Source organism: Eretmochelys imbricata, chromosome 6, assembly GCF_965152235.1.
Source record: "Eretmochelys imbricata isolate rEreImb1 chromosome 6, rEreImb1.hap1, whole genome shotgun sequence".
NCBI lineage: Eukaryota > Metazoa > Chordata > Testudines > Cheloniidae > Eretmochelys > Eretmochelys imbricata.
In genome coordinates this window covers 45,092,263-45,118,895 of record NC_135577.1, presented here as the reverse complement: position 1 = coordinate 45,118,895, position 26,633 = coordinate 45,092,263, and the positions used below count along the sequence as shown (strand labels likewise).

General features: G+C 39.6%; 1 protein-coding gene across 1 annotated transcript in view; it reads left to right on the top strand.

The window, feature by feature from the left end:
* ANO3 (anoctamin 3) overlaps positions 1-26,160 on the top strand; it is a 141,883-nt gene extending 115,723 nt beyond the window's left edge. Inside the window, exons 17-24 of the mRNA XM_077818491.1 lie at positions 541-598; positions 2,585-2,682; positions 6,228-6,373; positions 6,489-6,641; positions 8,297-8,444; positions 17,088-17,168; positions 18,325-18,430; positions 19,010-26,160. Of these exons, the coding sequence (XP_077674617.1) occupies positions 541-598; positions 2,585-2,682; positions 6,228-6,373; positions 6,489-6,641; positions 8,297-8,444; positions 17,088-17,168; positions 18,325-18,430; positions 19,010-19,192 (973 nt within the window). The 3' untranslated portion in view covers positions 19,193-26,160. The remainder of the gene's footprint in view (positions 1-540; positions 599-2,584; positions 2,683-6,227; positions 6,374-6,488; positions 6,642-8,296; positions 8,445-17,087; positions 17,169-18,324; positions 18,431-19,009) is intronic.
* The last annotated feature ends 473 nt before the right edge of the window (positions 26,161-26,633 follow it).

Below are 26,633 nucleotides of genomic sequence, written 5' to 3'. Positions count from 1 at the left end.
GGAATTTTGCCTGAGCAGGGAATTACATATAGAGCTATTAGAACTGTGAGAAGGATTTATTATGAATATCTGTTTGTAACAGAGATTGACCTGAAATGCATACTGCATATCTGAGGCCCCAATCCTGGAGGCTGGATCTGCATGAGCTAATCCCTGTGCTTGTGTGGATCCTCATTGACTGCATGGGTATAATGGTTTGCCTTCCTGGAGCCAGTGCAGAATTGGGAGGCTTGAATTTCTAACATCTCAAAGTTCAGGGAGTATGAATGCAGGGGTTTGTTTCTGCACATTATAGAGTTTGGGGCTACCTGCAAAATGTGGATGTCTGTACCGGTTTGGATTCTGAAATAACTCCTACACCTCTTCCCCTCCATAGTCAAGGCTCTCTTTAGATCTCATATTTTAACACATGGCCTTCAGCCACTTATCATTTAAACGGTTTATAGTTAACAGGTTTGGTCAATGGATGAAATTCAACAATTCTAGTAATACAAAATATTACTGGAATTTCCATTAAGAAACAAAAATTTCATTTCACAGATTTGCAGGCCGTCCAGGAAAATACAACAAACTTTTTAATAGATGGAGACTGGAAGAGGTAAACAATCCCTTTTTTTTTTCTTGTAAAATCTCTGTGCAAAAAGGAAACTCTGGAATATTCAAAAGACATAAACTATAGTCATGTGTAAGATTTATTCTTCCATTAAACTGCAGTGAGGAAGGACATATCTATTTTCCATCACAGAGGATTGGGAACCAGAAAATGTGGTTTTTCTTCTGAGCTCTCAGCTTTGCTATACAACTTTGGACTGGCGGCTCACCTCTCTGTGCTTCCGTTCCCCTATTAGGGTAGTATTACTGTCTCCTATTCACAATCTCAGAGCCCTGTTAGGCGGCCTAACTCATTAATATTTCTGAGGATCGTTGAGATTCTTGGATGGAAGGCACAAAAGAAGTGCAGCCCATTATTGTTGATAGGTTCTTAAGTTTGCCCTAATGTGAGAGTACTACTTTAAAAATTAAAATCAACTTTTTCAAACCTGGGCATATAAATATGCTAAACCACACCACTTCCCCTGATTTCACTGTGGGGAGGGGGAAGGGGGGGCTGAGGTTACTCAGCATCTCTGAAAATTAGGCCTCTTCTATTTAGGTTCCTATATATTGATTTAGGAGCCTACCTTTAGACACCCAGGTCTGAAAAAGTTGACATCAATTATTAGCTATGATTGATAGCTCATTACCTAAGTAAAACACACAGTTTGGATAAATTGAAAGGTTTAAGATTCAGAGACTTGCAGCTCCAAGTCAATAGTATGAATTCAGATTAGGTTGTTAGAGGTCAAATATGGCTTCATTCTGTTGCATGTTTATTGGCTGGTGTGAAATGAGTTGGTGGTACCATCCAGAAGATAAGTGTCCATATCACAGCCATTGCCGTTTACAGCAATTTATGGCAGAAAAATTCAATGGGCATGGAGATTTATCCAAATTCTCATTCAAAAAAAGGTCCCCATCTTGCATGGTTGGCTATATTGGCAGCACGGTAGCTGAAGCAATAGGCATTACCTTTGCCCGTGCTGTACTACTTCTGTGGGTAGTTTAATTCTACAGGTCCATCAGTGTTACCTTTCAAAAGCATTAAAATTCATTTTAACCACTGTTAAGTAAACCATAGAAAAATACACACCATAGCCCATATTTCCTAGAAATATCTTTAAAGTACAGAGGTGAAAGCCTGGCTACATTCAAGTCACTGGCAAAACTCCAGTTGATTTCACCCTAGAAATTTAAATATTTCCTCTTCATCCAGGCTGCACATGTAAAAACCAGGGAAATACTTTAAAATATAAGTGTTTTTAAAATATATATTAATACTAGGGCTGTCAAGCGATTAAAAAAATTAATTGCGATTAATCGCACTGTTAAATAATAGAATACCATTTATTTAAATATTTTGGATGTTTTCTACATTTTCAAACATATTTATTTCAATTAAAAACAGAATACAAAATGTACAGTGCTCACTTCATATTTATTTTTGCTAACAGATATTTGCACTGTAAAAAACAAAAGAAATAATATTTTTCAATTCACCTAATTCAAGTACAATTTGTCTTAGCGATTGGCTCAATAAGAAGTAGGACTGAGTGGACTTGTAGGCTTTAAAATTTTACATTGTTTTGTTTTTGAGTGCAGTTATGTAACAAAAAAAAATCTACATTTATAAGTTGCACTTTCATGATAGAGAGATTGCACTACAGTACTTGTATGCGGTAAATTGAAAAATACTATTTCTTTTTATCATTTTTACAGTGCAAATATTTGTTTTAAAAAATACTATGAAATGAGCACTGTATATTTGGTGTTCTGTGTTGTAATAGAAATAAATCTCTTTGAAAATGTAGAAAAACATCCAAAAATATTTAATACATTTCAATTGGTATTCTATAGTTTAACAGTGCGATTAATTGTGATTAATTTTTTTGAATCGCAATTAATTTTTTTTTGAGTTAATCATGTGAGTTAACTGCGATTAATCAGCAGCCCTAATTAATACGTAACTTTTTTCCTCTTCCTTCAGTGTCATCCTAGTGGCTGTTTGATAGATCTCTGCTTGCAAATGGGCGTTATCATGGTTTTAAAACAAATGTGGAACAACTTCATGGAACTGGGTTATCCGTAAGTTCACTCATTGAGAGCATTATTTTATTAAAATATGACCATACCCTATGCAACTGTATGAGAAAAAGGAAAAGTCCAAATGTAGGTGAACGGAGATTATGGCTTTTAATTGTAAATCTTAACTAGCTAAGCAGAAGCATATGTGAACAAATACATATGAACATATTAAATACTAAATGATTTGTTTTAAATCTCTTGGACTTCATACAAGCCCCAGCTCCTGGTTTTCTGATACATGGACGTGAGTACCAAAGTTTGAATCCATATGTGGATCTCAGTGTTAGAGAGTCACTCAGTATTTCCCAAGATAAGGTGATGAGATCTGAAGATTTGGTACAGCTCATTATAGAAAGAGAGGGCCACATGCAGAGTTTGGATCTAGATCCATATTTTACTGAGGATCAGGGATGTTAGGATACAGAGTTCTGGGTCAGACCCCAAATTTGCAACACAGGCTGTACTCCAGACTCTGCTGCAGCATATGAGTTTTTAAAGCCATTTACACATGCACATGGACTTTTGTGCACTCTGAAAATTATAAGCAGCTTATTTTGGGGAGGTTACATTTCTGGAGCCCCTTAATCCAATGGCTGCTAATTTGCATCACAGAGTCTACCCCAACTCATGCTGTGGGGTAGCATACTCCAGACAATCTCCGTGAGCACCTACAACACTTTGAGGGCGGGTGGTTTCTGAGGGGCCCTTTGCCCAGAAAACCATAACTTGCATTCTGATTTCTACCCCAGCCCTAATATTGCACAGCACTATTATGGTGGCATGGTAGCTCCACTAAAGTTAAGGCTGAACCAGCATTTCCACTTTAACAGAGTAGAAAAAGTTCTGCAAAAAAAATCTTTCTTTTGGGTTAGAGTATCATATCAAAATACTCATGGTAGACTGTGCACTGCATGACTTTTCTATAACAGTTTGCACGGGGGGTGAATATTGTTTGAGGTTTGCTATGACTGTTTTATATATGGCCATGTGACTAAAAATTTCAAAATTCCTAATGTTTCCTTCAGACCCCTTTTTTGTAGGAACTACAGTACTTTGAGGAGTGAAACTGATAGCTGTGATACTTTGGTTTGTGTAGACAGGATGCAGTGTTGTAGAAAGTTGAATGTTTTCTGTGTTTATTTTTTATGAGAAATATAAGTTACTGTTTTGACTGAAGACAGTATCCTGGCATCACGTTGGTCAATGCTGAACTTACACCAGTCCTTAGTACTAGGCTCTCTTTTTTGGGGTGTTTAGTGATGCTCATTGAAGCCCTTTTGGTCATGCTAATGTTGAATCACAGTTACTTACTTTTATTTGATCACACTGTCCCCTTGTTCCAGAAGCAGATGAGGTTCAGAATCATGGTTACATTATTCTAATGCTGCTGCTTACCAGAGTCTTTCATCTTCCCTCTAGTTAATTAATGCTGTTTTCCATGACAATGTTGCTCAAGTAAAACCTGAGTGTGCGTGTGGATTTTGGAGTACTTTGAAATAACAGCTCTTGAACCAGAAGCTTTGCTCTCAAGGCAATACTTCCAGAGGGATCCCCTGAAGAATACAGGCTGAGAGCCACTAATGTGCCAACACACATTCTCAGAAAGCTGCATAGAGCTGGACTCAAATTCACAGTCATGAGAGCTGCTTATGTTCCATTCCAGACTTTACCCTGACACTTTTTTTTTCTATGTTGCTTTCCTCAAAAAGGCAGAGTTCAGTTCCATGCAGGTGACATCAGTTTTGGAAGGATAAGAGCCATAGTTTGAGCCCCAGATATGCGCAAGAAAAATTGTTATAAGAACCATAAAATGTTTGTCATCTGACTTTGTGGGGAGGCTCTATCCCAGGAACCTCTTGCTCGGATGACCTCAAATTTGGACCACTGACCCTGCCCCCAGATCCCCACGTGGCAGAGCAATTCATCAAGTTGGTCTCATCAAGCATGTGGATTTTTGAGCACTTTGGCTGTTAAACAGTAAGCTAGTCTTCACGTTAACTAGAGTGGTGCCCCTGTCCCTCTATAAAACAATCCGTGCTCTGGGACCGAAAAAGGATTCCTCTCACCAGTTTCTTGTTTTGAATGTTAGCTTTACAAACACAAGTGGAGAGCACAAAAGCGCAGTTTGAGAAAACATTAAAAAGACGCTGATCCCCTCCCCTGTAGGATGGATGCTGTAAATAAAGTAAATGGAATTTAAATTATCTAGTTTCTCTAAAATAGCCATTTCAAAAAACTTTTTTCCTTGTTATTGCACCTCCCCCATCAGATGCTGTGGGTTTGTTCCCAGGAACAACATTAACTGCTGTTCAGCAATAAGGGTTTATGGAATACTTGAGCCTTTTGAATTGTTTCATGTTGTTTAAAATTAATTATCTTTCACAACTTTATTGTGCAGCTTCTAAACGGAACAGTTAGGCCAAGATTTTTAAAATCTTTAAGACATTGGAAGAATATACTACATTTCTTGTGACACATCAAAGTATAGTCCAGAGCTCTAACCTTGAAACCCTGTCCAAAAAGCTGTGTTCGTTGTGTGCCAGCAACCTGATAAAACTTTTGGGGCACTATACAGTTGCTGCTAGACCTGAAACACTCAATAGAACAAAGGTACACAGGGTATTAGACTTCCTGTCTTCCCAGTTCAGCCAGTATCTTAATTTCTTTATCTCACAAATATTTGAGAACAAGCTTCCTTAGTTTATTATTTCCCCTTTCACAAAACAGTAGTCTGGGCATTCAGACAAGGCCTTTGTTTATCCTTGAGGCCTTTTCAGCAGCAAAAGAAAGGGTGTGACAAAGGATAAACTGGATTTAGAAATGAATACGAGCAGATTGACAAACCTAATAGAAACACTTTCCAGCACAGTCCCTTTTCAGTGAAGTGTGAATTTTGCCTCCCTAAAGTGTGTGTTCAAGTGACTTCCAAACCAGAACACACAATTGCAGTCTCTGATTTCCAGCTGCCCAAGTTGAAATAATACTTAGCACTCGCATAACCATTTTCATTCATCTGAGAAGCTTTGTACAATCTTTAGCTGATTTTTATTATTATTAACAACTCCCCCATCAGATAACCATTGCATAGCATCATAAGGGCTGGTCACAATCCTGCCTTATATTTGTGGTTTCACCAAAACCTTGTTAAAGACGCATCCTTGCTACAGGAGAAAACAATATTCTTTAACAAGTACTCTTTCAAGAAGGCTCTGTGACATTAAAAAAAAATCTCTTTAGGTTTGTGCATTGAAAACATCACCCCACTATAAGGGGCCCTTCAGTTGAAATTAAACCCTTAATGTGAAGCTTAAGTTGCATGTAAGGTCTTGTAAAGGCTCTCTGCTCTGGCTTGAATATGATCTTCTAAGAATTTTGAGGAATGCTCGTGAGAAAGTATCTCCACAGGTATGCACTCTCGGGTAGCTTGCAACAGTTCAAAATTGGCCTAGGATGCTAACTCATGATGATATCCGTGAATATTGTAAATTCTTGAACAGGCACCGCCAGTGATATCACAAGCTCGATGATCTGTCTGTCTAATGTAGGTTACTACAGAACTGGTGGTCACGACGCAAGATCAAGAAAGGAGGGCAGTTATTGGAGCATAAAATTTCACTACCTCAATGGGAAAAAGATTGGAATCTGCAGCCAATGAATCTCCATGGCTTAATGGATGAGTACTTAGAAATGGGTGAGCAAATGTACAGCAATATGCAGTTTTCTTATGGAACTCAGCAGCAGTTCAAAGCTTTTCCTTTTTAAGGCCGCATCTGTTTGCATTTTCTAATCTGGCAATCTGTTGTTAGTTTTACAGTTTGGCTTTACCACCATCTTTGTTGCTGCCTTCCCACTGGCACCTCTCCTGGCATTGCTTAATAATATTATAGAAATAAGACTAGATGCTTACAAGTTTGTTACCCAGTGGAGGAGACCTATGCCTGCAAGAGCAACAGATATAGGTAAGATATAGGTAAGAGAGCACAATGATGATGCGCAGTCATTGTACTACCAGCTTGTGTTTTATTCTCTTAAAATGCTAATGCCATGAAAAGTTTAAAAATAACTGAAAGGAAGTGGGTATAACAGGTTAACTACAAATATCAACAATGGCCAAAATGTTAAACAAAAGGAATCTGAAGTTAGGCTTTAAAACCAGATTTTATCATCTAAATAAATGACTTTGTTTTTCAAAAGTACTGAGCACCAACAATTCCCAGTGAGAGATCATTGTGTTGAACTCTAAAATGTGGCTTTAAAGGCCCACCATTAGGCTACTTCAGTGGTTCCCAAACTTGTTCGGCCGCTTGTGCAGGGAAAGCCCCTGGCGGGCTGGCCCGGTTTGTTTACCTGCCGCGTCCACAGGTTCGGCCAATTGCGGCTCCCAGTGGTCGTGGTTCACTGCTCCAGGCCAATGGGAGCTGCTGGAAGTGGCGGCCAGTATGTCCCTCGGCCCGCGCCACTTCCAGCAGCTCCCATTGGCCTGGAGCAGCAAACTGCGGCCACTGGGAGCCGAGATCAGCCAAACCTGCTGACGCGGCAGGTAAACAAACCGCCCGGCCCGCCAGGGGCTTTCCCTGCACAAGCGGCCGAACAAGTTTGGGAACCACTGGGCTACTTATTGAAAAAAAAGAAAAAACCTCTGGGCCTAAAATGATATCTAAAATTACTGAATATCAGTGGTTTCAGAGTAGCAGCCGTGTTAGTCTGTATCTGCAAAAACAACAGGAGAACTTGTGGCACCTTAGAGACTAATGCTCAAATTAGTCTCTAAGGTGCCACAAGTACTCCTGTTCTTTTTTGAATATCAATGGACTTTCAAAGCAGAAGCTCTGCGATGTTTAAGAGCTAAACTGACTGAGTCCTGACATAAGGAGATGATACTCTTTGGCCATAAGTAGAATTCAAGCTGGATTTAAGTCTCTTTTTGCCACTTTTTAGTGGCTTATACTTGGGTCTTCCTGGTTATACTTTTGGCACTAAGTTATACCTTGTTAAAGTTTACAGAGAAAGTGGTCTGCTGCACTGAAGATGTACTATTGATATAATTGAGAATGATCAGGAAGCAGTGATGTTAACATACAGCTGTGAGGGGTTCTCTGAGACAGATTGACAGCACATCTCAAATCACCCTGATAAGGAGTAACACAGGTTTATGATTGGTGTCAGCCTGTGGAATTTCTAGCCTTTCTGCTTGATCTAAGAGTTACTGTAAGTAGGAGACAGTATTTGTATCCCATATAGTTCAGCAGCATTCACAATAAACATTTTCTTCCCTACTGATCTCCATTATAACAATTCTTTGTTTCCTCGTCTTCACTCTCTTGAAACGACCATCCTTTTTGAGTTTTATATACTTACAAGGTAATAGTTTTAAACGGTATCCCAGATTTGGGTGTTTGGGATTTACAGATTGGATCTAAAACTAGAAGGAGCCTATTGTGTGACTCTAGTTCGGACACAGCCCATGATGGCAAAATTCTTGGGAAGTTTAGCTTAATCCAAGTCTGGATCTGAACATAGCTTTTTTGGCACAGTGATTGTGTTTCTCAGTAAACAAGAAAAATAGTATAAAAAGAATGTTCTTATTCTTTCAATTGATTCTTCTTTCTCTTAGGTATCTGGTATGGAATCCTTGAAGGAATTGGAGTCCTGGCTGTCATAACTAATGCATTTGTTATTGCAATTACTTCTGACTATATCCCACGTTTTGTCTATGCATACAAATATGGCCCTTGTACAGATGAAGGATACAGACAGGAAAAGTAATTCAGACGTTTTCTATACATACTTTTTTTTTTTTTTGGCAGACATTAACTTTATCTTGCTGTGGAAGTGAATTTTTCCCCATTGTCCTTCCTGCAATCTGTACATTGGATCAGTAGTATTTTGTCCTTTATAGTTACACAAACCTGACTGTATCACAGTTTCCTAAGCAACTTCCACAGAGATTCTACTTAAAATAAAATCATGCTTTTCTTTCCAAAATCCCTTCACCAGAGTGAAATACGGTGACTGGTTTAAACATGAACAGAGGAGATGAATGGGACAAATGAAACATGCACATAGGCTCATGTAAAATTTAAGTATGTAGCAACAAGAACTGATATCTGTAGTGTGTGTTAGCACTTTGGCCATTCAACATTTAATTTGTATAATTTATTATAGCAGAGGAGGAAATGTGAAATAAACAAATTCAGGCTAGTTACAAAAGTTATAGTCCCAGATTTTTCAAGTGCTTTTGATGATCATTTCAGAAAAAGACGGTTCATGACCCTAACCTGGAAATTATGCAGACAGACTGCTGAGATAAGGATAAAATTGTATTTCACATGGGGGAGAAGTTCTCAAAAACTTTGTGTCTTTGAAGTTGTTTTCTTTCTCAAATAAATAATCAAACATGAATTTGAATCAAAGTTACATACAAGATGTCATAAATATGAAGGGTAACCACCTTTCTGTATACAGTGCTATAAAATCCCTCCTTACCTACGCTGCTAAGAATAAGCTTAGGGGGTCTTTCATGCGGGTTCCCACATCTGTACCCTAGAGTTCAGAGTGGGGAAGGAACCCTGACATGGTGGCAGAGCGGTGGGATCATTCTGAACCAGAGATCATTTTGAACCTAAAGCACAGACCTGAAGAGGTTTTTTTTAAAGCTGAGAGCAGCTAGAGGGTTTTCTGTCTATTTGCCTGGAGACAGAGGTATTAGTTTTTTTACAAAGGGATTTTTCTTTTTTGAGCTGGAGTTTTCTCTACCCTAAAAGCAGGGTAGTTAACCTCCTGCAGGGAAATTCACAAGTTTTGGGGTTTTTTTTCCTAACTATCTGATATAGCTAAAGTTAAGCACAAGAAAGCAGGAAAATGACTACCAGTGAAGCAGCTAATAAACTAGAGCTGGCCAGATTCGAAGCTGAAGAGAAACCAAAAGACCATGATAGCCAGGTGGCCTTAAGGCACTTGGAGATGGAGGCAGAAAAAGCCAGGGTGGAGGCAGAGGAAGCGGCCCACAAGAGAGCTGTGGAGGAGAAAGAAAAAAAGAGGAAGCATGCTCTGGAGATTGAGAAGGCAAGAATATACCAACCAACCCTAGCAATCCTTCTCCAGGTACCACTTCCCAACCCAGAAAGTTCCCCACCTACAAGGCAGGCGATGATACCGAGGCCTTCTTAGAAAACTTTGAAAGGGTTTGCCTTGGATACAGCATCTCTACAGACCAGTACATGGTAGAGCTGAGGCCGCAGCTCAGTGGACCCTTAGCTGAGGTGGCGGCTGAAATGCCTAAGGAACCCATGAACAGTTATGAACTTTTTAAAACCCAGGTGAGAGTCAGAATGGGGCTAACACCTGAGCATTGCCGTCGGCGGTTCAGAGCCCTAAGGTGGAAACCAGACGTGTCATTTACCCAACATGCCTACCACATTGTGAAACATTGGGATGCCTGGATATCAGGAGCAAGTGTTAAATCTCCAGAAGACTTGCCCTTCCTAATGCAAACGGAGCAGTTCTTAGAGGGTGTTCCTGGGGAAATAGAAAGGTACATCCTAGATGGGAAGCCCAAAACTGTAATCAAGGCGGGGAGATTGGAGCCAAATGGGTGGAGGTGGCAGAAAAGAGAAAAACTAGTAGCAGTTAGAGCGAATATCAGAAGGGGCAACCCGAAACAAAACCCTATCACCAGGGGCAACCCAAGATCCCACCTACATCCCAAGGAAAACCTCAGACACCTTATCGTCCCACCATACCATTCTCCAGCAACCCACCTCTCCCCAGTGACCAGTCAACTGGGCAATGTTTTAAATGTAATGAGCTGAGGCAAGTGAAGGCCAACTGCCCCAAGAACCCCAACAGATTACAGTTCATTGCACTGGAGTCACACCAAAGGTCCTCAGGCCCAGGTGCCTCCCAGATACCCTTAGAGTGAAGGGAAACTGTGAGTGTGGGCGGGAAGAAGGTTATAGCATGGAGGGACACTGGAGCACAGGTGTCAGCTATCCATCAATCCTTAGTGGACCCCAGCTTGATCAACCAAGAGGCCCAAGTGATGATTCAACCCTTCAAGTCCAACTCTTTCGATTTGCCTACAGCCAAGTTGCCTGTCCAGTACGAGGGCTGGTCAGGAATGTGGACTTTTGCAGTCTGTGATGATTATCCCATTCCCATGCTGCTGGGGGAAGACTTGGCCAACCATTTAAAGCTGGCCAAGAGGGTGGGAATGGTCACACGCAGCCAGACTAAGCAAGCTTCCACACCTATCCCTGTTCCTGAGCCTTCCACCAGGGCCCTGTCTGTGTTACCAGAGACCCAGATGGAGGTGGTGGAACTGGATCCCCTGCCAACAACTGCAATGGCCGCAGTGGATCCAGTCCCAGAGACCCAGCCAAAGCCAGTCCCCGAACCAAAACTGGCGAAGCAACCAGCACCAGAACCATTGCCAGCACTGAGTTCAGTGCTTGCAAACCCATCTACAGCTCCAACACCAGGGGGCACCACCGAGCCTGCACTAACAGCAGCAGCAGATGAGCCTACACAAAAGGCTCAGCCAGAGCCTGAAATACCCCACAGTGCACCAGCAGAGAGCGGTTCACCATCAACAGAAACAGCACCATCACCGGCATCGCTTCCAGAGGGACCAAGCCCAGGTCTACAATCCAGTGAGGAACTGATGTCTCCAGCATCAAAGGAACAGTTCCAGGCCGAACAGGAAGCAGGAAGCCTCCAGAGATCTTGGACGGAGGCACAGAGCAAACCACTGCCTCTCAACTCTTCTAATCGATCCCGGTTTGTTGTAGAAAGAAGACTTTTATATAAGGAAACTCTTTCTGGTAGGCACCAGGAATCCTCAGAGACAGTTGGTAGTTCCAACTAAGTACCGGGAAAAGCTCTTGAGCTTAGCCCACAATCATCCTAGTAGCCATGCTGGGGTGAACAGGACCAAAGACCTTTTGGGGAGGTCATTCCACTGGGAGGGAATGGGCAAGGATGTTTCTGCCTATGTCCGATCTTCTGAGGTATGCCAAAGAGTGGGAAAACCCCAAGACCAGGTCAAAGCCCCTCTCCAGCCACTCCCCATCATTGAGGTTCCATTTCAGCAAGTAGCTGTAGATATTCTAGGTCCTTTTCCAAAAAAGACATCCAGAGGAAAGCAGTCCATATTGACTTTCATGGATTTTGCCCCCCCAGTGGCCGGAAGCAGTAGCTCCAAGCAACACCAGGGCTAAAAGTGTGTGCCAGGCACTAGCAGACATTTTTGCCAGGGTAGGTTGGCCCTCCTACATCCTCACAGATGTAGGAACTAATTTCCTAACAGGAACTATGGAAAGCCTTTGGGAAGCTCATGGGGTAAATCACTTGGTTGCCACCCCTTACCACCATCAAATAAATGGCATGGTGGAGAAGTTTAATGGAACTTTGGGGGCCATGATACGTAAATTCATAAATGAGCACTCCAGTGATTAGGACCTAGTCTTGCAGCAGTTGCTCTTTGCTTACAGAGCTGTACCACATCCCAATTTAGGGTCTTCACCATTTGAATTTGTATATGGCCGCGACGTTAAGGGGCCATTACAGTTGGTGAAACAGCAATGGGAGGGGTTTACACCTTCTCCAGGAACTAACATTCTGGACTTTGTAACCAACCTAAAAACACCCTCCATGCCTCTTTAGCCCTTGCTAAAGAAAACCTAAAAGATGCTCAAAAAGAGCAAAAAGCCTGGTATGATAAACATGCCAGAGAGCGTTCCTTCAAAGTCTTAAAGGCGCTCCAGGCCCATAAAATGGAAGCATCGTGGGAAGTGCCATTCACGGTCCAAGAGCGCCTGGGAGCTGTTAATTATCTCATAGCGTTCCCCACATCCAACCAAAAGCCTAAGGTGTACCATATTAATTCTCTAAAGCCCTTTCATTCCAGAGAATTAAAGGTTTGTCAGTTTACAGCCCAGGGAGGAGATGACGCTGGGTGGCCTGAAGGTGTCTACTATGAAGGGAAAAGCGCTCGTGGTGTGGAAGAGGTGAACCTCTCCATGACCCTTGGGCGCATGCAGCAACAGCAGATCAAGGAGATGTGCACTAGCTACGTGCCGACGTTCTCAGCCACCCCAGGACTGGCTGAACAGGCATACCACTCCATTGACACAGGTAATGCTCACCCAATTAGATCCCAACCTTACTGGGTGTCTCCTCAAGCTAAAACTGCTATAGAATGGGAGAGCCAGGATATGCTACAGATGAGTGTAATCCACCCCTCCCGCAGTGCATGGGCATCTCCAGTGGTTCTAGTTCCCAAAACAGATGGGGAGATACGTTTTTGCATGGACTACTATAAGCTAAATGCTGTAACTCACCCAGACAACTATCCAATGCCACACACAGATGAACTATTGGAGAAACTGGGATGGGACCAGTTCATCTCTACCTTGGACTTAACTAAGGGGTACTGGAAGGTACCACTCAATGAATCCGCCAAGGAAAGGTCAGCCTTCATCACACATGTTGGGCTGTATGAATTTAATGTGCTCCCTTTCGGGCTGCGGAATGCACCCACCACCTTCCAAAAACTTGTAGATGGTCTCCTAGCAGAATTGGGAGAATATGCAGTCGCCTACCTTGACAATGTGGCCATATTTTTGGATTCCTGGGCAGAACACCTGGAACATCTACAAAAAGTCTTCGAGCACATAAGGGAGGCAGGACTAACTGTTAAGGCTAAGAAGTGTCAAATAGGCCTAAACAGAGTGACTTACCTTGGACACCAGGTGGGTCAAGGAACTATCAGCCCCCTACAGGCCAAAGTGGATGCTATCCAAAAGTGGCCTGTCCCAAAGTCAAAGAAACAGGTCCAATCCTTCTTAGGCTTGGCCGGATATTACAGGCAGTTTGTACTGCAATACAGCCAAATCGCCACCCCACTGACAGACCTAACCAAAAAGAAACACCCAAATGCAGTTCAGTGGACCAAAGAGTGTCAGAAGGCCTTTAACCAGCCTAAAGCGACACTCATGTCTGACTTTGTGCTAAGGGCCCCAGACTTTGACAAACCGTTCCTAGTAACCACAGATGCGTCCGAGCGTGGTGTGGGAGCAGTCTTAATGCAGGAAGGACTGAATCAAGAGTTCCATCCTGTCGTGTTTCTCAGCAAGAAGCTGTCTGAGAGGCAAAGCCACTGGTCAATCAGTGAAAAGGAATGTTACACCATTGTCTACGGTCTGGAAAAGCTACTCCCATATATTTGGGGACACCGTTTCCACCTGAGAACTGACCATGCGGCACTACAGTGGCTTCATACCGTCAAGGGAAATAACAAAAAACTTATTTGGTGGAGTTTAGCTCTCCAAGATTTTGATTTCAACATACAACACATTTTGGGCTTCTAACAAAGTGGCTGATGCACTCTCCCTTGAAAGTTTCCCAGAATCAACTGGTCCAAATCGTCCTTAAGATGTGGAAGCTATTCTTAGTCTTTATACACTAAGTAGTATATTTAGAGGTGCATGTGTCTTATTAACTCTGTTTTCTCCTAGAGCTCCAGGAAGAAATCACAGCCAGTGTTTCACCCTATCTGTGATTTGGGGAGCGTGTCATAAATATAGAGGGAAGGGTAACCACCTTTCTGTACACAGTGCTATAAAATCCTTCCTGGCCAGAGGCAACATCCTGTTACCTGTAAAGGGTTAAGAAGCTCAGCTAACCTGGCTGGCACCTGACCCAAAGGGCCAATAAGGAGACAAGATAATTTCAAATCTTGGGGGACAGGGAGGGGTTTTGTTTGTGGTCTTTGTTTATGTGGTTGATCTCTCTTGGGACAGAGAGAGGCCAGACAGAAATCCGTCTTCTCCAACCCATCCTAATCCAAGTCTCCAATATTGCAACCAGTATAGGTAAGCCAGGCAAGGCGGGTTAGTTTATCTTTTGTTTTATGTGAATTTTCCCTGTGTGGAGGGAGGTTTATTCCTGTTTTCTGTAACTTTAAGATTTTGCCAGAGGGGGATCTTCTGTGTTTTGAATCTGAATACCCTGTAAAGTATTTTCCATCCTGATTTTACAGAGATGATTTTTACCTTTCTTTTTTTTTTTTTAATAAAATCCTTCTTTGAAGAACCTGATTGATTTTTCCATTGTTCCAAGATCCAGGGGTTTGGGTGTTTGATGATTTTGTAACAAATTGGTTAGGATATTATTCTCAAGCCTCCCCAGGAAAGGGGGTGTTTAGGGCTGGGGGGGGGATATTTTGGGGAAAGACATCTCGAAGTGGTCTCTTTCCCTGTTCTTTGTTTAAAACGCTTGGTAGTGGCAGCATACTGTTCAAGGACAAGGCAAAGTTTGTACCTTGGGGAAGTTTTTAACCTACGCTGGTAAGAATAAGCTTAGGGGGTCTTTCATGCAGGTCCCCACATCTGTACCCTAGAGTTTAGAGTGGGGAAGGAACCTTGACGCAAGAGTTATTATTCACATAAATGTCTGATTTGCTTCATCTTGGCCTTGTGGTAATGAGTTCTGCAGGTTAATGAGAACAGTGATTACTTTCTTGTAGCTGTGAGTGCCACAAGTTAATTACATATCTATGTTCAGTAGTGAAGCATTAGTCTATTCAGTTTTACTGTGAAATAAAGGGACCAGCATGACATGATTTTTGACTTGTTTGGCTGCTCATCAGTGTGGATCATGTTGAGATAGCCAGCCAAAAATAAGCCCAGGACAATGAGCACAGTCACAGCAGTAATATTTTTGCTACTGGAATTAATTCCTCAACATTCAGGTTTTAATGTTTGGGGAGAGTTGTTCCGTCCCATCCATCACCCAGGATAAAAATAGAAGAGGTGAAATTTGAAATGAAAAAGTTGTCGTTTTCACTGATCAGAGTTCATTTTGCTAAAATTGGTTCAGCGTTTAAGTGCTCATTAAAAGTAATGACTAGCTAGAAAATTGTTTCTTTGTTTAGTGTTCATGGCTGGTACCTCACATTTTCTAAAATGCCAGCTGACAACTTGTTTTATTGTGCTTTGGCTTGAAAGCTACACATTCAATAGGGGGTATGTTAAAATTAACTTTGTAAATATATTTTGTGATTTTATTGTGTTTCCTTCCTTTATAGTTTTGTTTGTGATTTTAAAAGATGTTGTCATTGATGCAATAAATACCCCCTTGTTTCTGGGAGACGACTTTTGTTTTAACTTTGTTCTGTTCTTTATAGTTTCCTCTTGCCTGGTTTCTTGGGTTTTCACCAACTCTTGCATGGTCATAATTTCCTTCCTCCTTGTCAGTGTCCCCTTTGGCCTTTTTCATCATTGGTCAGGGGGTGGAGTTCAGGAGGTGTTGGATTAGATAGGATAGATTCTGGCCTCACTAGATTTGATAAATAATCCTCATAAATTGTTGTTACACTGGATATTGCTACTAATGCTGATGGCCCATTTAGGGGCGGTGAAAGCTCCTCCCTTCAGCATGCCACTTAATATGCACTTATTTTTGTCACATAAAGTCACAAAACCATTCAATTCACAGTGAATTCAGTGGGAGTCTTAACATAGTCTTCAGTGGTAACTGGGCCATGCTTCATGATAGCAGACTGCTCACTAAAATTATGCTATGGCTTTTTCTAATTTACTCCCCTACACCACTGACAGTAGGAGGAGGCAAAAGGCATTCTTTTTTAACACGCATCTTTTCACAGGATCAAACTGTGGTTTTCTATGAGGATGACGACAGACTTCCAGTTTAAAAGAAAACTAACTTAAGGAGTAGATGGCTCCTTAAGTTTTTCAGGGACTTATAGAACCTTTCACATCTAGGGTCATCAGTCTGTATGTAGTTCCTGTCGGTAATGACCAAAAATTGTTGCCATCAGATGGTGCTTTGCTATCTGTGAAAAGCAGTTTGGTGCTCTCCATTTTGTTCTGAGCGGGTAAGAGTCCAGATCATAAAAGTCACCATCACGTTGGCACTATTTGGCTCCATTATCGGCAGAATCTGCAAGGAGACTGAACTGCATTTACTCTCTTTACAGGAGGTCCCTTCAGGTTCAGGTATTTTGGCAGGACATTGCAGAGAACCTTGCTTTGCTACTGACTGTGCTGTATGTGTTCATTGAATAAACAGTGAAAATCAGCATCCAACTCCTTTTGAAAGCACAAAATTCATTTTAAAAAATGAGGGTGTGAGGGTTTATCCCTGAAACATCCATTGGCTTTATGGCAGTCTTTCAGCTAAAAACCTAGCCACTCAATAATAATAATAATAATTAATAAAAAAATAATAAAAAAATAATCCAGTAAAAGATTTGGAAGGCATACCATAGACCTTGACATGCATTGGTGATGGTGGGGGATGTGTGAAACACGTTTTGCATGCACAATCTGCGATAAACAGTTGCTGTTTGCAGAAAATATTGAGATTGTGTCTTTTCCTTCCAGATGTTTAAAGGGATATGTCAACAGTAGTTTATCAGTATTTGATCTGAATGAGCTTGGTATGGGATACTCAGGATACTGCAGGTATGTGTTAAAAGCGCAACTTGTTTATCTCTATATTGAGATGCTCCTTGTTCTTTGAGAATATTTCATTCTAACGGAAATTGACATCTATAACTCAAGGGTTTAAGTTACTCTCAGAAAACAGTTTCTTTTATTATTTTTGTTTATTAGCATTTCCTTATAAGCTTGTTTCACCACTCTATGGTGAGGCAGTGTGGCCTAGTGGATAGAGCACTGAACTGGGACTCGGGAGACAAGACCTCAGTTCTATTACTGGCTCTTTCACTGGCCTGCTGCATGAGCTTGGGCAAGTCATTTCAAGTGTCTACGATTCAGTTTCCCCATCTGTAAAATGGGGGTACCTCTTTATATAAAGCACCTTGAGATTGCAGATGAAAAGTGCTATATTAAGAGCCCAGCAGTATTATTATGCTTCTGGCTTAAAACCAGCACAGGATTTGCTGTCAGTGGGAGTTGTGCAGGCAGAGTGAGTACAGGGTATGCAGCAGAGACCCACAATGCAGGCTGAAGAGAACTTTTTCCTTTAATTTAACAAAACTGTGCAAAGTGTTTGCAGTAAAATTCATACACATGAAACACATCCAGTGTCCAGAAATTGACACTTAGCTGAGGCTGGCTGAGACATTCCAGAAGTAAATCAAATGAACCTAGGCCTAGTTAGGAAGAGATTCACTTGAACTTAAAAAGAAAAGGAGTACTTGTGGCACCTTAGAGACTAACCAATTTATTTGAGCATAAGCTTTCGTGAGCTACAGCTCACTTCATCGGATGCATCTGAAACCTGTCACTTGAACTTGAAACTCAAAGTGTTCTGCTGTATCAAAGTGAAAGAAAATGCTTGTCTGCCCCCTTTTGAAATGAAACCAGTATGTTAAGCTCAGCTCTGTTCAGTACTCGCATGCACTGTGAATCATTTTCCTCTCTTGTTTATTGAATTGCTGCTGAAGCATGTTTATAGTTATCATACGTCCTTAAACATTTGTATTTAGAATGGATACTTTTCATTCCTTTATTCCTCATTCTCCGGTCATATTCTAACCCCACATATCATTTTGGTGATTCTTTTTCCCAGCACCTCTGTAATAATGTGTTGATTAGCTCATTTGCAGTATTTCAGGAGTGTTCTTACCAAAGGACATTTTTCTTTATGTTACAGATATCGAGACTACAGAGCGCCGCCCTGGAGTTCAGCTCCTTATGAGTTCACCTTGCAGTTCTGGCATGTCCTAGCTGCGCGGCTGGCTTTCATTATAGTATTTGAGGTTAGTCATGGATTAGGAGAGAAATGATACTACTTTTGCTGTTCCACCTGTGTAAAGATCTAAATCAGATATCCTACAATGGGCCCAAAAACAAAGCACTGGTTAGTATCATAAACTAGGTGATTACACCTGATGCTTTATGGAGAGATAACGACGAGCCAGATATATTAGAAAATGCCAGTGCTGGTCAACTGCCTCATGCTGGGAAACTGTGTTGAGAAAGTTTGCACAAATTCTACAGACTGTTTCTAGAGCCTCATTTCCTCTGTCCAAACTCATTTGGCATGTAGATGTCAGTCAAATCTTCGTGAAGCTATAGAAAAAGAAGGAATGAGTCTTGAATGTGCATTAAGCTCAGATAATTGGAACGTAGGTTTGTTTTAGGAAGTTTGTTCCTGTTATACTGCATTGCTTATATGAAGGGTTGCTTTAGAAACATCTTGCATTACATTTTTTTTATTTACATCATGAGTCAAATCCTGGTCCCACTTTTGCCATTGACTTCTGTGGCACCAGAATTTGGCCCTAAACAGAACACTTAAGCATCTTTGAACAAATTATTTCTGTTCTCATTTTCAGCACCTTGTTTTTGGAATAAAGTCTTTCATTGCCTACCTGATCCCAGACATGCCCAAAGACTTGTGTGACAGAATGAGAAGAGAGAAGTACTTAGTCCAGGAAATGATGTATGAGGCTGAACTAGAGCACTTGCAGAGAGAACGGAAAAAGAATGGGAAACAGTATCACCATGAATGGCCTTAGTTGATACCATATAGCAGCAAAAACCTTCCATAAAAATTGACGAGTGCAGGTCTCAAATGAAGGTAGATCTGACAATGAGGAGCAGTGTGCATATATGCTGCTGTTGGGAAAATATATTTGCAGGCTTTGCTGGGTACTGAAAAATACATGCTTCCAATGAAGAAAATGAATAGCCATATCTGTCACTGGTCTATGGTCAATACCAGGAGTTGCTATCAGTTCATTAGAAAATGCAATGAGGGGTTGAGCACTTGGACGCATCAGTAAAGCAAGTTGCAATGGACTTTCATCCTATTCATCAAGTCAGCAACAGCATAATGAAAATAAATACATTGCCTGTAAAACTTTCATATTAAGGGCATGACTAAAAAGCAAGTTATATATCATCTGCTATTTCTGAAGCTTTTGATTGCTCAATTAAAGTTGTAATGCCTATGAAAAAAAAAGTATGATTAATTGTTGCCTTTGTGGCCATAAATTGATGTTAATGATCCTTGAAGCTTACTGTTCGTCAGGTTTGTTCTAGTCTCTTGGTGAGATTGTGGATGTGGTCCTGATCTAAAATGGGGACACAAGGATGTTCGATATATACTATGCAGTTCAAGGTTTGCACATCACTTCTCATCCATCTATCTTTATAGATAAAGCCAAAAAATTCTAAATTCAAAGAAAGATCAGTTCCATTGAAAGAATACATCAGTGCATTGCTCATGTCGCAGCTATATTTGAAAAGAAATGTGACTATTTGAATTGTCTTGCCATTTTTATATACCAAAAGGCCATCTCCACATACTTCCAGACTAAACGAAGAATCATTTCCATGCTAAATGTAGCACGCAGATGAATAACTGTGTCAATATTATTTTGTTTGATCTACCTAGACAGTGATTCTATGACTTCATAAAACTTTGACTTGAAATGTTATATTGCAGTGCAAATAATTTACTTGTCTATTTATATAGTTAACTTTGCAGTATGCAAGCTACTGTCATTTATGCAGATATATATCAAATATAAATTATAACATCATGACTTGCTTGTTCAGGGAAAGAGAAGCGGAGCGTTGTATAACAGCGCTCCATCTATTCCAGTAATGTGCATTCCTTATCTTGCGCTACATACATCAAAGCATGGGGGAAAATATGTATATTACTGTTAGGATTAGATTTTTTTCTGCTTTTATGCCTTCTTGGGATAATATTTTTTCAAAATCAGCAGAAAAAGTAAATGTTCTCATAGAGAATTGAACTTCACTTTTCACATCCATACAGGATACTGCAATGTCTGTTCTGGTTAGAGTCATGAAAATTGTCTTCATTTTTAATATTTCATAATATGGGAGAAATGAAGTACTAAACTAAAACAAGTGTACAGGATTCACTTATGGAAAAGGGGGAAACTAAAATCGTCCTGCTTCTCATTTGTACAGTTTTTTTTAAAATGGTTCTTATTTCTATCAGATGAAAAGAATTAAAAGAAAAAAATCAGAGATAATTCGCTTCAGTTTTAGGACTCATGTTAGGATGCAACAAAGCACAGTAACTATAGCAAAGATAAATTCTAATGTCAATCTTAAGGATAAAGCTGCAGTGAAGTCACTCATGGGCTGCAGACAGTGAGAGGAGTTGAAGTTTTCCTTCTCAGTATACCTTATTTAGGTAACAAGCATAATTCCAATGTTTACTTGCACAAATCTAGAATGCATTTTGTTTTATTATTTCAATGCCAATGAAAGAAGAAATATTTTTCATATGAACGTTATGTTAATGTACCTTTCTGTGGGTCTGATCCAAAGCCCATTAAAGTAAATGGAAAGACTTCTGCTATCTTCATTGGGCCCTACATCTGACCCTTATTGAGGTTTATTGGATTGTCTATTAATGAGAAAATCCAGCTTTTTATGACCCTACAAGAAAACTGCCTAGGTTTCCACAATTTGGCACCAATGGGGATCTAATCAAAGCTTATTAGCCAAAAATTCCACAGTGCTAGCTCTGTAGAATTGAGACTTTCCCATGCTTCTATTCAAGAGGAAGGGTTTCCATTCTACTCTGTTGACACTGTATTCTCAGTGTCACATGAGTCTTAATAAGAAATTCTTAATGTGCTTCTGTTTTGTGCTTAAGACTCTGTATTGTCTGGTTTAATGTATTAACTCTCCAGCTTTATAGCATCCTAGTTTAATTTTATCCATTAACTAGCATAGGGTCACAAATGATATGTCTTTTAATGTTTTAACAACATGCCTTGACTGGATCAAGGCAGAAGGACTGGTATAAATTTAGCCAAAAATTAGGAAGAATGATTAATATTTCTACATGGTTTTTGTTTTTTTTTGCCTGATGATATTTTCACATATCAATATATAGCTGGAAGAATTCCAGTTGGGCATTAAAAATAAAGAAATACAGAAAGGAAATGTTTTTTGTAATAAAGTATGGTCTTGGATTTGGAGATGTACAGAAGTCTTCTATAACGACTTTCAGTGTTGAAATATAAAAGTACGTTAGATAGGAATATATAAATTTGACATTGTTCAGTTAATTTAAAGTGCTGGGAAAGCACAAGAACTTCTGAAGAAATATTGTGTGTTTTTGTTCCTTTGTTTGTATAGTGTATCAACAATGTCTAAAGGCATTGCTTCTGTATAGGAATTTGTTTTAGCTGAGAACCTTTCTGCTAAATTTCATTTAGTGTGGTGTTTGCATAACATGCAAATTATCTGACAAAGGTATAAGGCACACTCTGTCCTCAGGAATTATGTATTATGTGAATGCTGATTACCTATATTTTCATATTCTAGATATTTGTCTTTCCAAATAAGTGACCAGTATAAATGACTTGTACATGCGAGCTGCGTTTATGAATTCTCCAAAGCTGAAGAGTTTCAAAACATAGCATCTGTGCAAAAATACTTTAGATCATTCCTGATCTAGTTTATAATACATTTGTTCTATGCATGCACCTTAAGAGAGACCACATGAGACCACATACAGCTTTTTAAATACTGTATTACAGATCCCAGTTACTAGTTCAAAATGTCTTAACTATTCCTATCTGAACTCAGCCTCTTGATACAATCAAAAAGGAATCTTCATTCTAGAAATTTAAAAAATCCATCAATTTAGCATTCATATTTTTCATCAGCTTATATTTTAAATTTGTGCGTAACATGTGAGATCAGAAATCTGGTGGTTGAGAAAAGAAAAACAATTATTCAAAGAATCCTGTTGCATCAGCCTCACTAGTATTTACTTTCTGCCACTGAATGTGAATGGATCAATATGTAGATTAACAGCTCAGTATTCATACTTGGGCCCTGACTGGAATTTCTAAAGTCTAAGTTTGGACTCTTAGTACAACAGTACTGTGTTAATGTACACTAGGGAACTTTTAGTGCATGCCATTAGTGTCTTCATGGGGCAATTAGTGTGCAACCATGGCATGCTTTGGAATTCACATCCCCCTAGTGCTCATGGCTGTGCCATGTAAATAAGCTTCTGATTGGCACTTAGAATGTAAATGCCCACCAAAGGATAATAGACACACTGCTGGATTTGGGCATCCTTTTAAGGTGTTTTAAAGGTGAAAACTAGTCTCTAACGTAATTTTTTCCCTAGTACTCTCCTCACACGACTCTTACATAAAGGTATTGTAGAGAAATTTGAGAATACCTTTTAAAGCTGATCGCAAAAACAACAAGCCTAAAGTTTCCATGCAGATAATAGACCATAATTGTTTTTCTTTAGAAATATGTTCTTTCACTTTTACACAATAAAAGTGGAATATTTTCACAATAATAAGCACATCAAGTGAACTGTTACTGTGAATTGTACACGTGCAGGAGCAGTGGTTCTCAGACTATGTTATATGGACCACCAAGGATACATAGGGCCCAAGCAGTGTGGGTTTCAAAAGGTAGACCCATAAAAGGATCCCTCCTATGAAATATTCTACAAAAATTAAAAAGAGCTTGGGAATCACAGCTTTAGAGTAGGCACTGATTTTGCTATTTGCATTTTGTAATATTTGTTCCTATGGGTTAGCTCATCCTAAATAAAAAACCAAAATAATTTAAGATCTACAAGTAGTCTGCTTTGAGGGATTTTCTTACTGTGACTTACTCTCTTGTAAATTGCAAAAGCTGGCACTTACTCAGAGAATTTGTGGGGTGACTAAAACCATTGTCATTTACCTGTGATTGCTTTTGCATTTTTATGGACTTAGTTCATCTGCTGGATTGTGCCAAGATATGGGTCAGTCCACATCCATTAACATAGGCATGTTAACAAGACTTATTTCCTTTTTTGTTTCATTTGAAATCCCCCTTCTTCATTACTATGATATAGATAACTGCATTTTAGCATAAATTCTCACTCAAACAAGTGTAAACAAACTCTCTTTAACATTTAGTGGGCAACAGGTTTATAAAATAATTCATTTTACTTAAGTAACTTCATATGAAAAGAAAAAAAGTTATAGAAAGATAAAACTAAATAAACTTTCATATGGGAGGTGTGATATAAAGACGGAAATAATTGAGAAGTGCAAAGTAGTTTAGGGGTAAGTTCACTTAACATTCCTAATAAAAGCAATCTTCTATCCAACAGGAAATTTTTCCTGTTTCATAATTTTCACAAAAGACTGAGGATGATCACTCAGGACAAATGTATGGAAATTGAACATGCAGCCATGTTTGTGTTTTTACATAATATTGCAGCTGAGACTAAAACTCACAGGCAATTTGGTATGTAGACAGACCATTATACAGTGAAAAATCAAAGAAATTATTAAGCTGCCACAGCACACCCACGTATAGTATATACTATACGAATACAGCTAAAGGGTAACTTTTCAAAGGCTCTTAAGTCTCTTATGAACATACGCCCCATTGAAATTCACTTATAGTGTTAATCCAACCTCTTTACCTCCTCCCATACTGTATCCATATTGGTAAATATATATATATTTTACAGTGGTAGAATGTAACAATCCAACATTGTAAAAATCCACTAATGAGCAGATGCAGTATGGTCCTGATCCAATGCCTATTAAAGTCAATGTAAAGACTCCCATTGACTCCACTTGGCTTTGGATCAGGCCCTATATTGGTTGTAATAAAAAATAAGAGGTTTCAGGGTAGCAGCTGTGTTAGTCTGTATCTGCAAAAAGAACAGGAGGACTTATGGCACCTTAGAGACTAACAAATTTATTTGAGCATAAGCTTTCGTGAGCTACAGCTCACTTCATCGGGTGGTTGCAGTTAAGTTGCTGTAGTAGCTTTCATGCTTCATTTCCTTTTCTTTGGGGGTTTAGGCTTAATTTAAAGGTAACTGGATGGCCGAGGGGATGGGTGATGAGACACAGTCTTTCATTTTTAGATCACAATTAGATCCTATCCAGGTGGATTAACTGATACCGTCTCAGTGACTTACATGGCCTGAGTCCTGTTTCCAATGAACAACTGTCTACATCACAAAAACTCCACCAGAACTGACACACTTGTTGGCATTCTCAGTATCAAGGCCAAAGTTAGTGAATGTGCACAGATACTGAGCTGTTGGATGCGTCTTCCAGGTCAGAGTGCACTTTGACAGAGCAGGGTGGGGAAGCACGCACTGCTGCTGCATCTGCAGCTTCGTTTTCCAGAACTGTCCGTCCAGCACCTTTCAAAATCAGGACATTCCCACATACATTCTCAAAATACTGAAATCTCAAGATCCTGTGTCCTTCTCTCTTGTATAATGTTAACATATATAACTTGACTTAACTGAGATCATTTTGAAACCATCAGCACTGGGCTTGTATTGATAGTTTTGGCCTCATCTTTACACTGTAATGTCATGTGCTGCCACCTTGTTTTGGCATGGTTTAGCCTCACCATGACAGCACAACTTCATTATGATAGTACAGCTAGGGAGTGCCTAGAAATCACTTTGCTCTTCCCTATAGATGTAAATTTTTAATGCAGCATGGTGAGTTAGCCATGAAATGTTAATTATTCTTATAGCTGAATATCTGTGCACTGCATTAAAAAATGTACCCTTTAACGTCTCCATTGGCTTGCACTAACTTTTTTGCCATAGCCTTTGTATTGTAATATATTCTGCATAGGCTTGCATTGATATTGCTAGGAATTTGTGATTAGGATGCTAATAGTTGAGAAATTAGCATTAAACCCAATGCATTTTAATCACTGGGAATATGGCAGTTGCTCTTCCCACCCCACACTACCCCCAAAAAGAATAAAACAAAAGAATCTGATCATCTTTTTATTTTGTGTTCCATTTAGATGTCTTGGAATCTTGTATTTGTACAGTCTGCCAAATTGTTTATTCTAATTTCTATATAGGTTAGTAATTCGTATCACTAAAATTTCAATTGTTTGAAAAGAATTGTGTGTAAAAATGTTACTAAATAAAGTTAAATCATTTTTACTCTAATAATAGTCCTGGCTGACTTGCAATATGATCATAGGAGATTTCTAAATACGTTTGTGTATATTTGAAATTTATGTAATATTTAAATACAACTTGGTTTCTAAGTAAAGAATTAGGAAAAAAAACTTCCTCTATTTTTTCTATTTACAAGTCCAAACTTTGTAAGTAATATTTAAAATGAGATTGCAATACTTACCAGAAAATGTTTGAGAAGAATTGACTTTCAAGTACTACATGCTAAAAGTCTCTGTGGCCTGTTAATTGTTGATTTCTTTTGTGTTTAAGATTACTTTTTGTGACCCTATGAATAGCCTGAAACTTTAAGAATTCAGACAGGAAAAAACAGTTGTATGTTGTACAAAGGAGAGGGCTTTTTTTCCCCTGGAAAGTGATTGATCTGATTAAATGTTGTAAGACACTTTTGGCATAAATTTGTCCTTCAGATGCTATTTATCAAGGTTTACATGTACAAATTCAACTACTTATTGTATCATACACATTTGAATATTGCATTTTTCAGTAATAAACTTGGATATCTTTAAAGCAGACTTGGAACTTCTTTATTCTAAACATTGAAAGTTTTAGTAAAACACACAGACACTCTTTATACTAATGTATTGCTGGTAAACTATGTCCTCTACAAAGTTGTAGTTCACCCCAACTCAAGGAGTCAGTGCCTAGCCCCACAACGTATATACACCATGTTAATGAGAGCCACCACGCTGTTGTGAATTTATTCTATATGAATCGGTGAATTGGAAATGCTATCTTAATTTTGGTGGGTGCACCCACTTCAATGCAGTATCAAGTCACTGGGCTGATGAGCCCATTAGGGATGCAATGAAAGATAATCCCAAGAATGTCTGACTAAGAGCTACTGGATATTTGTTTAAAATTATTAACCATGATCACCATCCAGAACCCTTCTCAACCAGGTAAAAATGAAACTTTAATAGAAAAAGTGGTGATAGGGCTGAAGTCTTGATTCATCACTTTCTGCA